Genomic DNA, 15,846 nt, shown 5'->3' with positions numbered 1-15,846 from the left:
TGACTGCCGCGCTCAAGCGTCCTGTTTACAGAGCGCAGTGGACCCACACACGGCGCACAGCCCGCCCGCCCCGCTCTAGGCAGAGAGATTAGCGCCCGGCACTGCTGGAAGCCTGAGAAACCTCTCTTTGTGCAACAAGAAGGGGCTGTTTTCCAAACAGGACAGGTGACAAGGGAGGGACAGTTGTCAGAGTAATCTGGGCTTTGGGCTCTGCCCAGAGTACACATGGATGGCCAGGCGATAAGAAGCCGTGATCTCCTGGGTGGACCAGGTCCTGGGGACCGAATAGGCAGAGTGGGGTCTTCAGCTCAGACCTACCCCAGCCCTCCCATTAGAGTCCTGGGTGGAGGACAGAGCTGGACCCTGGTAAGAGACTCCCTGGCCAGCTGTGGGTGGCCCCGGGCCCTGCAGGAAACACTCGCTCCCTGTTCTCCAACTCGGTCTTTGTGTCTGCTGGCATCTCCCAGCTGGCCACAGCATCTGGCTCCCAGGATGTTTGCAGGAAGGATGGGGGTGGCCGAGCAGGAGGAGCAAGCAGCAGAGGCCACTCGAGACAGGGCTGTAGCCCTGGACTGACCACAGGTGCACCCCTTGACCTGGGCCACCTGCCTCGATTTCTGTCCTTGTGACCACCATTGCCCCATCAGCACCCAGGAATTTCGGCCCACCTCCCACTCAGTAGAGACACATGTGCCTGTTTCCTCTCCATCCCTCGCCAGGAGATACCACCAGCAAGAAGGGTGGTTTGTGGGTGGCACCACCTGCCCTAGAGTCCAGTCCTGTTCCTTATTGGGCCACTCACCCAAGAGGGTGGGTGGAGGCTGCTGAGGGCATCCACAGCCATCTACTTCCCCGTATATCAATGGTTGTCTGTTAGAGTTGCTTATCACCCTTCCTAGGTACCCCCAAACCTCAGAGCCCCAATGGGGCCCAGCCTCTGTAGGTTCCACTTTCATGCCCTAGCCCCAAGGATGCCCCCTTGTCTGGTGAAAGCCGGTGCTCAGGCAGTGTGCTGTGGAGATAGAGCCTAGCTCTTGGCTTCCTTCTGGGCTGCGTCCCTACCACTTGCTCACACTCTGCCCCACATCCTGCATTCAGGGCAGGAATAGGGGCCTGGCTGTGTCCCAAGGAGAAAGCTTTTGTCTCTGAGACCAGCTCCAAGGACAACGGGAGTCTTTGCCCACTGTGGGGGCACCCACTGTGGCAGGTGTGAGTTGAAGTTCCCAGAGTCAGGTAGGGGAGGGCGGTACAAGAAGCGGGATGTTCAGGGCTCCGCACAGCAGAGCCAGGGCCCACTGGGGGCTGGAGACAGGTGTGTGGGGAGGCAGCCGTCCTGGAGTGGGCTGTGCACGCATGCAACCTTCCGAGTTACCCCAGAGTGGCAGCGAGTCCGCATCTGTTTGGGAGTCCTGTGACAACCCGTCCTTCTCAGGCCCGTGCCTCAGGTTACCCCCTCCCCGCCCTCCTCCCCCCACGGGGGATCCCCTGTCTTCTACGTCTCCAGCCTCGCTCCCTGACAGACAGGTCACATGGTGCAGCCTGCTCTGTGAGGTAGAGGCCAGGGCGGGCGGGGCGGGAGCGAGTGGCAGGCTGGCTGGCTGCCCTGGCAGTGTGCCTGGCTGCTAGTCTGACGGGGTGCCAGCTGGCTCCACGTGCTAGGGCCTGTTTCTCGGCCATGTGTGTACAGGAGGGCGGGGGGCAAGGCAGGCAGGGGCCACGCGACACGGCCAAAGAATGGGGGCCATCCACAATGGGGGCTTCCTGGGCAGTAGGCCAGGAGGCCCAGCTTACCCTTGTCCTGCTTCCTTCAACCACCCCTGAATGTGGAGATCCAGGGACTCTGCCTGGCCTGCTCCCTGCCCCCTCCCTGCCCTGCGCCTTCTTATGTCTAGGGCAGGTAGGCCAGGATAGGGCTGACAAGTAGCTCTTCCCGTGGGAGTTAGCCATAGGTGCCCTCCTACTCTTGACAGGGACTCTCAGACAGCTAGAACACCACCCCCCTCACCATCTGCAAGGCAGCTGCTAGAGTGGGGGCCCGGGCTTCCTGTGTCCCTGGAACAGCTGGGGGTTCAAGAGATGCACCCTGGTGTTGGAGGAGCCGCCTAGGAACATCTGGCCCGGAGCAGGGCTTTCTTGCTTCGCCCCGGGCCTTCTGGGCCCTTTGGCTCACCCAAGATGATGGGCCTTCAGAGCCTTGGGGTAGGGTGGACAGTAGAACTAGCCTGGGACAGAGGTGAGTGGCTAACTGCCAACCTGGCCTGGGTGCTTGGGGCTGGGGTGTGGTGCGGCACAGCTGGCCCTATTGTCAGTGAGCCCGCACCCCCCACCAGCTGCCTGCTTAGGACCACCCACAGGGCAATGAAAAGGGATGCTGTTGCTAGGGGCTTGGCGAGGGGTACAGGAACTCCAAGCTCACTGGGCCCGACCAGTCGTGGTCTCTTATGCCACCTGGAGGGGGAGCCATGGGCACACGTGCCAGCCCTGGCTGGCTGGCTGCCTAGCCAACTTCTGTCAAAGCCACACCCACCCTGGTGGCCACTTCTCCATCCATGCCTGGCTGGATTCCACACACAGGAGCCACCACCAAGCGTGTCCTGCTGCCCAGACCACACACACCCACATTTCTCCAGCTGCCTCTGTCTCCCTCGGTACCTTATGAGGAGGCCTCGAGACTTAGCACAGGGGTGAGCAGGGGCTGGAACGTGTCCAGCAGGAAGACAGGTCCTATCCGGCCCCCACCCACATGGGTGGGCCAAAGGCTTCCGTGGCCATCAGACTCCGTCCCCTGGAACTGCCCCCTGGTGGCTACCCTAACCCTTTTTCTTCAGACCCTGGGGCTCTCTCTTTCCCCTTTTTGTTTTCATTTGGTTTTCTTGAAACAGACTTACCGTGTAGCTCTGGTTGGCCTTGAAGTTTTTGTGAAGACCGTTCGTCTGGTCTAATAACTGTAGAGACCCCTTTGTCGTCTCTACCTCATTGCTGATCTGTAGGCATGAACCACTGCACCCTACAACCGCCCCTTCCTCCCTTTGAAAAAGTTTTAAGATTATTTTGAATTTTTAATGACGTGTGTAAACGTGTTTCTGTGTGTGGGCATGCACACACGTGAGTGTAGCTACTCGTGAGTCCAGAAGAGGGCATTGGGTCTCCTGGAGCTAGGTTGTGGGTCCTTGTGAACCGTCAGAGGTGGGTGCTGGAATCAGAACTTGGTTCCTCCCCAGGAGCCGCCCACATGCTTAGCCGCTGCCAACTATAAGCCCTCTCTACACCTGCTGCCTCTATACATGAAATACCCCTGCACCTCGGCCCTTCCTTTCTGGTCTTCTGCCTCACCCTCTGTCCCCCAAATCTCATAGTGTCCCTACCCGTGTCCACAGGAGCTGCTGAGCTAGTTGGGGAAATCTGGCCACCCTAAGATTTTGGGGGACATCATGGACTCTCCAACGGTTAGGCTACCTCCAGCCGCCTCGTCCGAAGGGAGCAGCTACAGGGTCTCAGAGGTTCACCTTGGGGTGTCACAGCCTCAAGAGCTGCATTAGCCTTAGGTTCCGACACTCGGCTTAGAGGCTCCGAGCCTGTTTTCTTCATCTATAAACCACTCTGGGTAACACAGCTGCTTGGACACAGAACGACTCAGGATCGGTACCTCAGAGCAGCTTCTGCACCCTTTCTCAGAGACACTGGGGACAGCGGGGTGGGCAGTGGCTGTGGTCTTTGGGTCTGACCTGGGCAAAGACCGCTGCCATCCAGGTGTACCGCTCGCTGGAATCCCAGGCACAGTGGACCTCACGGGAGTGCTTCATCCTAGGTGCCAGAAAGGTGTTGGCGCCAAATCTAGGAAACTCCGGCTTCTGGCTTTTCCCATCACCGGTTGACTTCCGGAACCAGCCCCGTAATTTTGCCCGCTGGCCAGTGCCAAGCTCCTCCTCGTGATGCGGAGGACTGTCCTCTGGATCCAGGGCAGACTGCCCATGGGAGCCTGGCTCCTTGGGCTCATAGTTATTCCTCTCAGCCCAGGGACATGGAGACTGCAGGGCCTTGTTCCCTGCAGTTACGGGTCAGCACTGTGCAGGCCTCCAACCTCCAACCACTTGGGTGGTCAGTCCTGGGAGCTTCACTCTGAAATCCTGGCCTCGATGACGAGGAGTCCGACCAGCTAGCATGAAGAGACCCTGAAGCGGGGGCATTTGGCAGGGAGAACCTGGCTTGTTGCTAGGCTACTCCCTTCAGCCACTAAAGCAGAGATGGCAAGCATCCTGTGAACTGGCTGCCACATCCTGCCTGTTCCCAGGGCAGACATTACTAGTCAATTAAGCGGCATGAGAATCTAGCTGTAGGATTCTTAGCCCAGCACTCTGCTCTATCTGAATAGACGGCAGTGGAAATCGCTGGCTGTAAGTAGACGGGAAAGGGCTACCTCCAGGTTCCTGTTGAGTATGACAGCATCCTAAAGAACGGCACACACCGCAGAGTCCCACGTCTCCTGCTGGGAAGGTGGAGGCTTGCAGTCAGTCTGAGGACCTTCTAGGTGTCTGTATCTCTAGGTAGGCAGGAAGAGCCCCCACCTCGTAGCTGCCCCTTACTGGCAGCCATATTTTCTTTTTCTGCCTGTTGATCAGTTATCCCCCCCCCACACACACCTTCACCATCACCAGGGTTTTGGTAGCTGTGGTCATGGCCCCCAGGGCTCCTTCCCCAAGTCAGCTTAGGTGGTCTCAGATGTGTCATGTGATCAGGTCACATGATCACCGGAGCCATCACAGCCGCTCCACCTTCACGGGCAGAAGCTGTGGGAAAAGAGATGCTCTGGGGGGCTGGGGAGATGGCTCAGTGGTTAAGAGCATTGCCTGCTCTTCCAAAGGTCCTGAGTTCAATTCCCAGCAACCACAAGCATCTGTAATGAGATCTGGTGCCCTCTTCTGGCCTTCAGGCACACATGCAGTCAGAATATTGTATACATAATAAATAAATAAATTAAAAAAAAAAAAAGATGCCCTGGGGTCTGGACCTTCCAGCAGAAGACTGGGCTGAGCAGACCTAGTGGTCAGAAATGTGAGTTCTCTCCGCCCCGGGGTCTTCTCCCTGATGCTGCAGGCCACCCCTACCAGGATACCCCCTGGATCTTCCCATCCCAGGCCTGGTCTCCTTGGTTGTTTTAGGATGCCTGTCTCCCAGCCTTGGCTTCTGGTCCCAGTAGCTCTGATTCAGAAGTCATTTTCTCTTTTCCTCTTTAGGGAGTTAGGGAGTACCGTGCTAGGGAGAATAAAGAGGCCTTTCGATTGCTGCCTAAGAGGACCCCCCTTTGCCCCTCTCTTGCCCCCCACTATTCTTTCTCTCCTCAGTTCCCCATTTGAGGCCTGGGGGACGAAGAACCTCTGTGCGTCGGAATGGCTGGTAGATTTCAGCCCCGCTCCCTGGACTGGCTGCCCTTTCCGCAGCGCCCAAAGTGCCGTGGGTGGGAAGGGAGTCCTCTTACTCAGTTAGCCAAGTGTCCATTGCTCCCAGAGATCAGGAAGAGGCCCAGGCCTTCTCAGGGAGTGTGGGGCGGGGGGTGGGGGGTGTCTGAGCCTGGAAACATTGTCTGGGAAGGAGGAATTTTACAGACTTCTGTTTACCCAAAAAAAAAAAAAAAAAAAAAAAAAAAAAACCCAGGCCCGTAAAACATTTAACAACAGCCAATTACAGGGGACAGCTGCAGTGGTTTACCCCCCCAGGCCCCAGCCCCCCTGCCCAGCTGCTCCCACCCAGGCCTCTTAGCTTTTGTCAAGTCTTCCAGGAGCTGGGTGTAATCTGGCTAACATCTGCTGTAGATGTGTCCACACACACCAGGCCAGCGGGACAGGTCTTGCAGTCCCAGCCTGCTCTTCAGCAAGAGGGGAGCAGGCCTGGCCGTGGGCACCGTCTCCCAGTCCTTCCATGTGGTCTGAGGGGAGATGGCGCTACACCTGTGGGCAGGTTTCCGTGTCACAGAAACCTGAGTCTTCACACGTTCCCCCCCCCCCCTGCGCCTTGTGACTCAGATGGAAGTCTGCATGGCCAGATGGGCAAGATAGATGTCTTCCTGCATGGAGCACCCAAGAGCCGCCACCGGACTAGTGATTGCCCCACGGTGTCATTGGTCAGGCTTCTGAGTGGTGACCCCATGGAAGTAAGGTGTAATGTGTGGTCTCTGCCCGGGACTTGTGTGTGTGCTGTGAATTGTTTACCAACTCGGAGTCCTTGGTCTGAGCTGGGTGTCAAAGATGCTCCAGAGATGCCCGGCCCCATGCCACAGAGAACTCTACTTCAGTATCCAGGCAGATCAGCTTTCGGAGACGTGGGACAGGACAGACATGGCCAGGTAGCACTCACGTGGTTCTGGCTCTGCTTCTAAAGGGTTTCACCTCATTCTCCCAACGCCTCAACAGCCTGGGATTTCTGTGGTGAAAGAGTCAGGGTGGCCAAGTGTAGCAAGGCTGAGTGAAGCTGGGGCTGCGACACTTGTCTGTGACCTCGCTGTGATGCTCAGAGAGTCCTGATGCCTGGCCATGCGGACACCTCCAGAGCAGCACACACCTGGCTGCTTCTGTTGCAGTTTGTTCTGTAGTGTGGGGAAATGCCTGCTTCCCTGGCAATATCTCTGAGTCGATCCTCCAGGTCTCCCAGTTCACCCTGGGTGGCCTCTGCCTAATGCTCACAACAGACCCCAGGGTGCCCCAACCCCACGTACCCACAGCTGGCCTTTAGATTCATCCTGAGTCGACCAATGGCCTTGGTGCTGAGTTCGTGCAGTCCCTTGTAGGGATAGCTTCAGTCTGATCCAGTCACCCCGTTTAACAGAGAAAGCCAGCTGCCTGAGCCAGCAGCCAGGCTGGAGGAGACGGTAAGTTCCCCTCCCCACATCTTAGCAGCTGTCTTGGTGACAGCGGTGGGTAGGGTCTGTAGCTGCTAGCAGCCAAGACTCCTTTTGGTGGGTTTGATGGAGGTCCAGGTCCCCAGGCTCCTGCCAGGCTTGATGGGAGGGACCAGCCAAGAAGCTGTAATCCTTGGGGCTTGGTGACACTGAGTCTCCAGCTATGAACCTCCTAAGAGGAGCCTGTGCAATGCTGCAGCTTTTTTTTCCTTTTAAAAAATGTTTTTTATGTGCTGATTTTATTTTAACGTGTGTGAATATTTTGCTTGCATGTATGTCTATACCATATGTGCGACTGGTACCCACTGAGATCAGATGTCGGGTTCCCTGATAATGGGGTTATGGGAGGTTGTGAACTGCTCTGTGGGTACTGGGACTTGAATCCCGGTCCTCTGCAAGAACAACCAGTGTCCTTAACCACTGAGGCATCTCTCCAGCTCCCACTAATGTAGCTTTTGTGCTCCTTCCCAAGGCTTGCTCTCAGGGCCCAGACATCTTTCTTGCAAGCTAGGACCTCGTGGGTCAGGGGAAAAGCAACATTGTTCTAGGTGCCAAGGGCCACATTAGGCCCAAGGTCAACAGGGTGGGATTGGCGCTAGGCTGTGGTTAGCATTACTATGCCAGGTAGGTACAGCCCTTCAGAACTTAGGCTGCCTCTGAGGTACAGACAAGTTGCCAGGTAGGAGTTGGGGCTAAGGCCTTGTACACCAGGGACCTTGCCAACAGGAGCATAAGATGCTGGGTTCCCAGTTGAGGGAAGAAGTCCATGGCTTCCAACAAGTGGGAACTACTAGCCACATCCTAGCTTCAGCCACCTAAGAGTGTGAGTCACCCAGACCAGCTGTGGTACAGCACAGCTCTTCCAAGACCATCTGCTTCCCTGGGTGCCTGCAGAGGGTGCAGGCTGGAGGCCCTGTCTGGTTTGGCTCTCCCTTGTCTGAGAACTCACAGAGTCCATATTGCCCCTCTGTTGCCTGGCCTGAAAGCTCCTACCACACCAAGTACTGCTGGGAGGGAATCAGAGGCAGCCTCCCCTCTCTCCAGCCCCTAGCCCATCAGCAATTCAATTTGTGCTGCACCGGAGGGATGGTATTAGTCGAGTCAGAGTTAATATGATGTATTGATGGGTTGATTTCCCACCGGCGGGCTGTGAGCAGACTCCGTGGGGTGTTGCTCCTGGGCTGCCTGCCTGCCTCTTGCCTCCTTGGGGTCAGGGTGGTGAGGGCCAGGGAGTTGAGAGTCGTCTCTGCAACCAGTGCTTTGCTTCCCTAGCTCCTGCGTACCCCAGATTTTCGGGGAGTCTGGCATCTACCTTCCTACCCGTGAGCCACTTGGATCACCATGGAAACAGCAATGTTCTCTATGGGCAACATCGTTTCTATGGAACCCAAAAAGGCAAGTGCTGTGGGGTGCAGTGCATGCTGAGGGTGAGCTTAAGGGGTACCAGCGAAAGCAGCAGACTGGGTGAGCTCTCCTCTCCGGGCTCGGTGGGGCGCAGAGGAGGATGTCCTGGCACCACTGCCGGGTATGGCGCTCAGTGAGGGGACAAGCTCTTATCCCTTGCCCTGAGGACCGAGGATCAGGGCAGGAAGCGTTCTGGAAGGAGTCCTGACTTACTCTCAGTTCTAGACTGCCAGGAGCCCCTGCCCTAGCCCTGTCCCTTGAGACAGCTCCTCAGGCAGACATCGTTGGAACAGTGATTTAGCTCCCACCTGGCTAGAGGTGGCTGTGTGGGGGCTGGGGAAAGCCAGCGATTTCAGTTCCTGTCACTAAATGGAGGCATTTTGGTTTTGAGGGGATGTTTGTATTTTGGGACATTTTTCTACGATGTGGCTAAACCTGGGGCTGTCATTGGTTAGTGGCCACACTTCCGTTTCAGGTGGCCCCATGGTGAGATAAGACGCAAACCCAGACATAGAGTCCTGTAAGGCTAGAGTTAGTGATGTCAGAAGATGCATGCCAGGGCCGAGGCATGTATTCTTAATGACCTTAGTTTGCAGGCTAGGCTGAGGGAGGGACCCCTTGAGTAAGTACAGTTTGGGTAGGTAAGCCCAGCTTGGATATGGGGGCTAGGGTCCTTCTGGGGGTGCTGGACGTAGGAAGTCCCCATGTAACAAAGCGCTGGAGTGCAGAAGTTGGGGAGAGAGTGAGGCCGGGCAGTTTCCATGCATCCCTAGGGAACCCCACTGGGGGTGGAGGACAGTGCCCTCTCTTTGCCAGTAGCCATTAGGAACTGAGATACCAGCAGAGTGCAGGGTGCCTTTGGGCAGCCCTCCTGGATCAGGAAGGTGAACTAATGACCTCAGAGCGTCTGGCATATCTGGATCCTTGGAGTGGTTTTGCACATTTGAACAAGGAAGAGTCTTAAGAGTCTCTGAAGCTCAGAATAGCCTTGGCCTTGCTGAGACTGGCTTAGCAGTGAATGGCGCAGGCTGCCCTGCCACAAGCTCCCGGGAACCAGGCTTGAGTGCTTGTGGGCTGGACCTACCGAGCCCTTAGTCACACACACCACCCCCATGCCTGCAGCTGTTTTGACAGCATCTGTCAAGGGTGGGCAGGTGGCTAGGCTAAGCCCTAGAAACCAGACTGGTGAACCTGGGCCCAGGGACTCCCTCCGGGTGGTGGGGCCGACTGGTGTCTTGGCGGCTGCTGGCCAGGCCTCTCGGCTTTCACAATATTGCGGTGGAGCTTCATCCAAGAACATTATTTGGTTTTGGAAATTGAGCTAATTAGGTTTCTCCTGGGCTACCCCTTCCCTTCTCCCCTTCCCCCTTGTTTCTAATTAGAGGAAATTGACAAGGAATTTACATGACTGAAGACAGTTTTACAAGTTGCAAACGTTTTTTTTTTGTTTCCCCTGCCTCATGCTCTCCCTTAGCAGGGCCCTGGCCCTGCTGCCCACCCTGCTGCCCACCCTCCCTACTAGGGGAAGGCAGGGCTTCCCGTAGGGTCTTCCAGAGACTTGATGTGGCTCTAGCTTGGCGGGCCGAGGGTGGGTATCCCCTGGGCTTACTGATGACAACATGGAGCTGACCCCACCTGGGCAGGAAGGGTTTGCCCCAGATTATGGCTGGACTGCAAGGGAAGGAGCTACCATCCACAAACTGGGTGACCCAGAGCTGCCGGGGTTGAGATGCAAGGCGGGTGCAGTTCCGTCTCACCAGAGACTGCTTCTCCTCCTCCCTACTTTGTCCCCACCCCAGTTCTGTTAATCAGAGATAGTCAGAAAAGATGTCTGGGGCGGGGGCTCCTCAGAGTGTCCCAGAGGTAGGTCTCCCACACCGTCCCATCTTCAGACACCCTGGACTCACTGTTACCATGGCAGCCACAGCGCTTGGTGTAGGAGAGGGGTAGGAGCTGCAGGCATCCCTGCCCCCTGCACCGCTAGGCACTTGTCTGCCCACAGCACCCGGTCTAGGCTGCCCATCGCCAGAGTTTTGTAGAGCTGTCTCTCCCCACCTCCACACTGAAAATCTGAGACGTCAAGCTGGCTGTAGGAAAAGACCGGGTCAGGGCTCTGCCAGTGTTTAGAAAGGGAAGCTTGTTTGGAAAGTTGATCAAATCCTGGCGGTGGATGTCGGTGATGCTCAAACCGCACTGCTGATCTGCTCGGTGCCCTGAACTGAACAGCGGAATGTGGTTGTTTTATGTGGCGTTATGCGTGCCTATGATTTCAAAAATATTTTTTAGAATTTTTTAAATTTCATGTTACATGCCTGAGTGTTTTGCCTGCATGTATGTTCGTGCACCGGGTGTGTGCCTGGTGCCCACACAGGTCACTGAAGCTGGAGAGATGGCTGTGAGTTGTCTTGTGGGTGCTGGGAGCCGAACCTGGGTCCTCTGCAAGAACAGGAAGTGCTGCTAACCGCTTAACCAGGGAGAGCTCTTCACTGCTGAGCCATCTCACTAGCCCCTTTCATTTGAAAACAAACAAAAATACAAACAAGACGAAACAGCAGCTTTGCTAGAGTGGGGGACACTAGTCCAGGCTCGTGGCTGGCTGCTCCCCACTTCCTGCTGACCTTGGCTTTCTTTTTTTTGGCTCACAGATAACTTCTACCTGGGAAACCTGCCCCCGCAGCCCACAATCCTACCCGCCAACCACAATTTCCCCGGGGTGCCCCGAGCCACTCCTGCTCATCCCATTGGATCCTGCAGCCGGGACCGCATTGAGGCTGCCCCGCTGCAGAAGGGTCCTAAGGAGTTTGACCGCTTCCTCATGGGTAAAGAACTAGGCAAAGAGAAAGCCAGCAAGGTAGCAGAGGGCAGAGAACGCCCAGTGGCCGAAGAAGACGGCAGCAAAGACCGACAAAAGCTGGTGCCGCCCATGCCCACCGAGGGGCCCTGCAAGGAGGGGGGTCCGGCACCCCGAGGGTCCTGTGAGGGCCGCCCCAAACATCTCACCTCCTGCCTGCTCAACACCAAGGTACTCAACGGTGACATGGGCAAGGCCTCGCTGGCCAGCTGTGCAGGGGGCATGCTAGGCCGGCCCAGCACCGGTGTCGCGGCGCCCGGACGCTGTGCCAAGGAGGTGGCAGGCCCTGTGGAGCCTGGGCCAGCCTTCAGCGAGTGCCTGGAGCGGAGGCAGATGCTGCACCACGCTGTGTCCTACACCGTGCCCTCTGGCCTGCCTTCCGGGCCGCCCCCTCCCCTCAGCACAGGCCCTGCAGGCTCTTTCCCCTGTCTGCAGCTGCATGCAGGTCCAGATGGGCTTTGCCCCCTGCAGGACAAAGTCTCCCGGGACCTAAAGGCCAGCGGGCCCACCTTTGTGCCTTCTGTGGGACACCTGGCTGATAAGAGCCGCCCTTTCCAAGTAGCAGAGGCCTGTGCCGTGGCCAGCGATGGCAAGGACCGCCACCTGGAGGGGAACATGGCCCCCGACCATGGTGCATCCTACGGAGTCTCCTATGCCCACCTGAAGGCCGAGGGCAAGGGCGAACGGCGACCTGGGGGCTTCGAGGCGGCCCTCCACCCCCGGCTAAAGGGCCTGGAGTATCTCAGTGCGGGCCCCGAGGCCCCTTTCCCTGGACTTCCCAAAGGTGGTCTGGACAAAAGTGGCTACTTCGAGTTGCCCGCCCCTTCACAGGACTGTGCCCGGCCCAATCACCAAGACTCGCTGAGTGGGAAGGCCGCCCAGGCCTGCTGCACTTTAGACAAAATGGCCAGCAAAGAGGTCCCCACTGGCCCTCCAGCGACCCAGAAGGTGGCCCGGATCCGGCATCAGCAACACTTGGTGGCTCCTGAGGTAGAATCAGGTGGCAGTGGAGCTGAGGCTAAACGCAAGTCCATGGAGCTGGCATCTCTGGGTTATGGTGGGCCCCATATGCCTCCGTGGGGGGTTCAGGCAGGCCACAGTACCTCCATGGCCGTCAGCGAGGAGCGAAAGGGCACTGCCTACCTTGACCCCTTTGGCGGTGGCCTGCAGCAGGCAGCCCTCCTGTCCCAGGAGCTCCCCACTCCACCAGACGAGGTCTCGGCCATGAAGAATCTGCTCAAGTACAGCAACCAAGCCTTGGTTGTGGGCCAGAAGGCTCCCTTTGTGGGTCTGGGTGGCCTCAAAGCCAGCTGTGTCCAGCAGGAAGCCAAGTTCCCAGCCACTAAGGGCCCAGGCCCAGTGGAGAGACCCGACTGTGCCCGCAGCCGGGAACACGAGGCTCCACACGGAGATGGGGAAGTGCGGCAGCCACCCGTGGGCATTGCGGTGGCCTTGGCCCGGCAGAAGGACACAGTCAGCAGACCCGATACAGCCTACAGTACCAACAGTGGGCGGCAGGGCAGGGCCGCCCCCACCTTCAAAGGTAGGATGTTCTCGGTCAGGGAAGCAAGGCGGATAGCACCCACAGTGTTCCCTTCCTGCCTGTGAACCCCATGGACCCCGTACGTCTGCCCCTAGAAGATCTTTAAAGCCCCCAGGGCCAGGGACCCCGCCTCAGTGCATGAGCCCCCGACTCTAGGCACGCTTCAGACTCTCTGGATATCGCAGCCTGATCTTTCTTCCGTCTTCACTCTGTCAAGCTGCTGCGGGATCCCGTGCTAACCACACACTGGACCTGGAGAGTGAGGAGGAAAGGACCAGGATGTGTGACGACCGCCTTGGGCTGCCTGGCCGTGAACTGCTCTTACAGTAAGAGCCGAGTGGAGGCCCTTGGTGGGTTTGCTCTCTCGGAGTCCTCATGGGAGGAAGGGACGTGTCACAACCATGACACCAGGCACTCGCCTGTCATGTGCCTGGCATACACAGCATTCCAACATTCCCGGAGGGCTCTGCTCACTTACCCTCTGCCAGCCGCAACGCTACTGGGAACCGAGGCCCAGAGTCTGGGGTCTCTTAGGAGCTCTCCACCCCCATTTCCCCTTGGCAGGTTGACAGTCTGTTGAGGGGTTGGGGTTGGATGGGGCAAGGAGGGGGCAAGCTGACTCTAATGATCTTACAGAGACAACAAAGACCTCGTGGAATTTGCCCGGATCCACCCGTCAAGCAGCTGCCCTGGAGACCTGCCCCCCCACCTCATGATGCAAGGGGGCCAGCTGGGCGGGGACCCGGCCCCCCACCCCCACCCCGCCCACCCGCACTGGCTGCCCCGTACCCGAAGTCCCTCCTTGTGGATGGGGGGACATTCTTATGGTCAGTGTTCCGAGAGCACTGGGAGGCTGTCCTGGGGTTGGAGGTCATCCCCTCCTGGCCATTGGGGAATGGGAAGCCTGAGCGTCCCTTCCATGTGGACTCTCTGGCCTGAACCCTGCTACACTGTTGCTCTCCAGGCCTCGGACACCCTGCTCTGCACCAGAACCTACCCCCTGGCTTCCCAGCTTCGGTGCCCGGATCCATGCCGTCAGTGTTCCCTCTTCCCCAAGATGCGCCCACGCAGCTGGTCATCTTGCCCTCGGAACCCACAGCCCACACTACCCCTCACACACTTGGTAAGGACCCTGACTGTCTGCATGGGGGCTGTGGGCAGTGGATCTGAGGACAGCAGTGTTGGTGGGGTGGGCAGGTGGGAGGAGTGCCTGGACCACTAGGAGGTACCTGGGCCTTTCACCTCTGGCTGGAGCTTACTGGAGTCATCTCTCTGGTCCTCTGCCGCAGCGGAAGTTATGGATCAGGCTTCACTGTGGCCCCCCATGTATGGGGCCCGGGGCCCTGCCTCACACATGCAACACCCTGGCCAGCTCCCAGTGTACTCTCGGTCCCAGCTGCTTCGGCAGCAAGAGTTGTATGCACTGCAGCAACAGCAACAGCAGCAACAACAACAGCAGCAGCAGCAGCAGCAGCAGCAGCATCAGCAGAGAGCCACCCAGGCTCTGGAGCTACAGCGAGCTGCCCAGTTCCAGGTACCATGCTCCCAACAGCCACCCAACCTGAGACCCAAGATAGTTCTACCCCTCTAGGCCCCATGCAGATGGCCCCATGCAGATGGCCCCAGGACAGACACTCTTGCATGCTTGCATGTTTCCCACCAAGCAGTGGGCCACGGGGGTACTGAGGGTATGGCCATCTGAGCCTCTTCGCCCCTCCCCCAACAGCGCAAGCCTGAGGATCGCCACATGGAGCTGGAGGAACCTGCCCAGGAGAAGGCCCCAAAGTCCACCCACAAGCCAGTTGCCTTAACCCCCATGGCCAAGGGCACCCCCTCATCTGCCACTACAGGCCCGGTCAAGCTCTCGCCCTGCTGCCACTCACCCACTCTGAAGACCCCTGCTGGTTGCACCACCTCACCGCCACCTCGGCCCAGCGCCCCCTGCACTTTATCTGTCTGCCCTACTGGCAGCCCAGGGCCTGGCTCCAAGGTGCCTGGCACCAAGGACAAGAGTGGGGAGGGCCAGCGGGCTGGAACCAACCTCACCACACTGGAACCAGGTAAGAGCAGGAACCGTTGCCTGACAAGTCCTACCCCTGCTGGGTGGGTGCGGCTGCCCCTGCTGGGTGGGTGGGACTGCGGGTGGGGCTGCCCCTCTTCTACCCAGGTATTCCTATACTGAGGCCACGAAGTCCTTCATCTCCTTTTTCTTCCCTCTTGTCTGTCCTCCTATAAGCTGTCGCTTAGTCTTATGGCCCAGATCTAGGTCCCCATACTATGGGTAGATGGGGACAAAATAAGAACGAACGAGATCCACTCCTTCTGCTGGCCAATGCCAAGCCTGTGAGTAGTGACAGGCCTTGCCTGCCACAGGTAGTGGCGTCAGACTCAGGACCTGTCCCCAGCCGGTGAACCCAGATTTTTTTTTAAACAAAGCTGAGCAAAGGGACAGTGTCACCATCTGGGACCAGAGATAAAACCTGCCCTGCTGGAGGCATGGAGAAGTGACTTTACTGGGGTCTTGTGCCTGCCACGCCACAGCTTTCTAGGAGCCTGTAATTTTCTCTGAATCAGGCTGAGCACTGAGAACTCCATCTGATGAACATAAAGCCCGTCCTGATTCCACAGTAAGGAGACCAAGCCAGCAGAGGTTTTGCGTTTGAGTATTTTGTTTTGCATTAAATTAATAGGGCATAATGCCTCTCACATACCGCCAGCTTGTTCTAGTTCAGAGAAAACCCCAATTCAAATACCATGGCTTAAAAATCCTCTTTTCCAGCTGGGCGGTGGTGGCATATACCTCTAAGCCCAGTACTCGGGAGGCAGAGGCAGGTGGATCTCTGAATTCGAGGCCAGCCTGGTCTACAGAGCGAGTTCCAGGACAGCCAGGGCTACACAGAGAGACCCTGTCTCAAAAAACCAAAACCAAAACAAAACCCTCTTTTCCGGACAGCCACACCAGAGATGTTCCTGACGGTCTGTCCCTGTGGGTCCCTGGTTGTGTGGGTGCTGAAGCCTCACCTCTTGTTGCTCTCTCAGAGTAGCACAGCCCCGTTCGTGGGTCTCCTGTCCTTCAGGCCAGGAAGCCTTCCTGCCCCTCCTGGAATGGGGCCGTGCTGCTCCTGCCATTCCCACGGGCCCCTCACGTGTGCCTTC

At 57.7% G+C, this 15,846-nt stretch overlaps 1 protein-coding gene across 1 annotated transcript in view; it reads left to right on the top strand.

The window, feature by feature from the left end:
* Bahcc1 (BAH domain and coiled-coil containing 1) overlaps positions 1 to 15,846 on the top strand; it is a 54,682-nt gene that overhangs the window by 22,865 nt on the left and 15,971 nt on the right. Inside the window, exons 3-9 of the mRNA XM_038328163.1 lie at positions 8,165 to 8,287; positions 10,942 to 12,690; positions 12,908 to 13,016; positions 13,327 to 13,517; positions 13,655 to 13,813; positions 13,980 to 14,224; positions 14,417 to 14,750. Coding sequence (XP_038184091.1) covers positions 8,165 to 8,287; positions 10,942 to 12,690; positions 12,908 to 13,016; positions 13,327 to 13,517; positions 13,655 to 13,813; positions 13,980 to 14,224; positions 14,417 to 14,750 — 2,910 coding nt within the window. The remainder of the gene's footprint in view (positions 1 to 8,164; positions 8,288 to 10,941; positions 12,691 to 12,907; positions 13,017 to 13,326; positions 13,518 to 13,654; positions 13,814 to 13,979; positions 14,225 to 14,416; positions 14,751 to 15,846) is intronic.

The sequence above is a fragment of the Arvicola amphibius genome, chromosome 4 (genome assembly GCF_903992535.2).
Source record: "Arvicola amphibius chromosome 4, mArvAmp1.2, whole genome shotgun sequence".
NCBI classification, from domain to species: domain Eukaryota; kingdom Metazoa; phylum Chordata; class Mammalia; order Rodentia; family Cricetidae; genus Arvicola; species Arvicola amphibius.
This window is presented reverse-complemented; position numbering and strand designations above follow the sequence as displayed.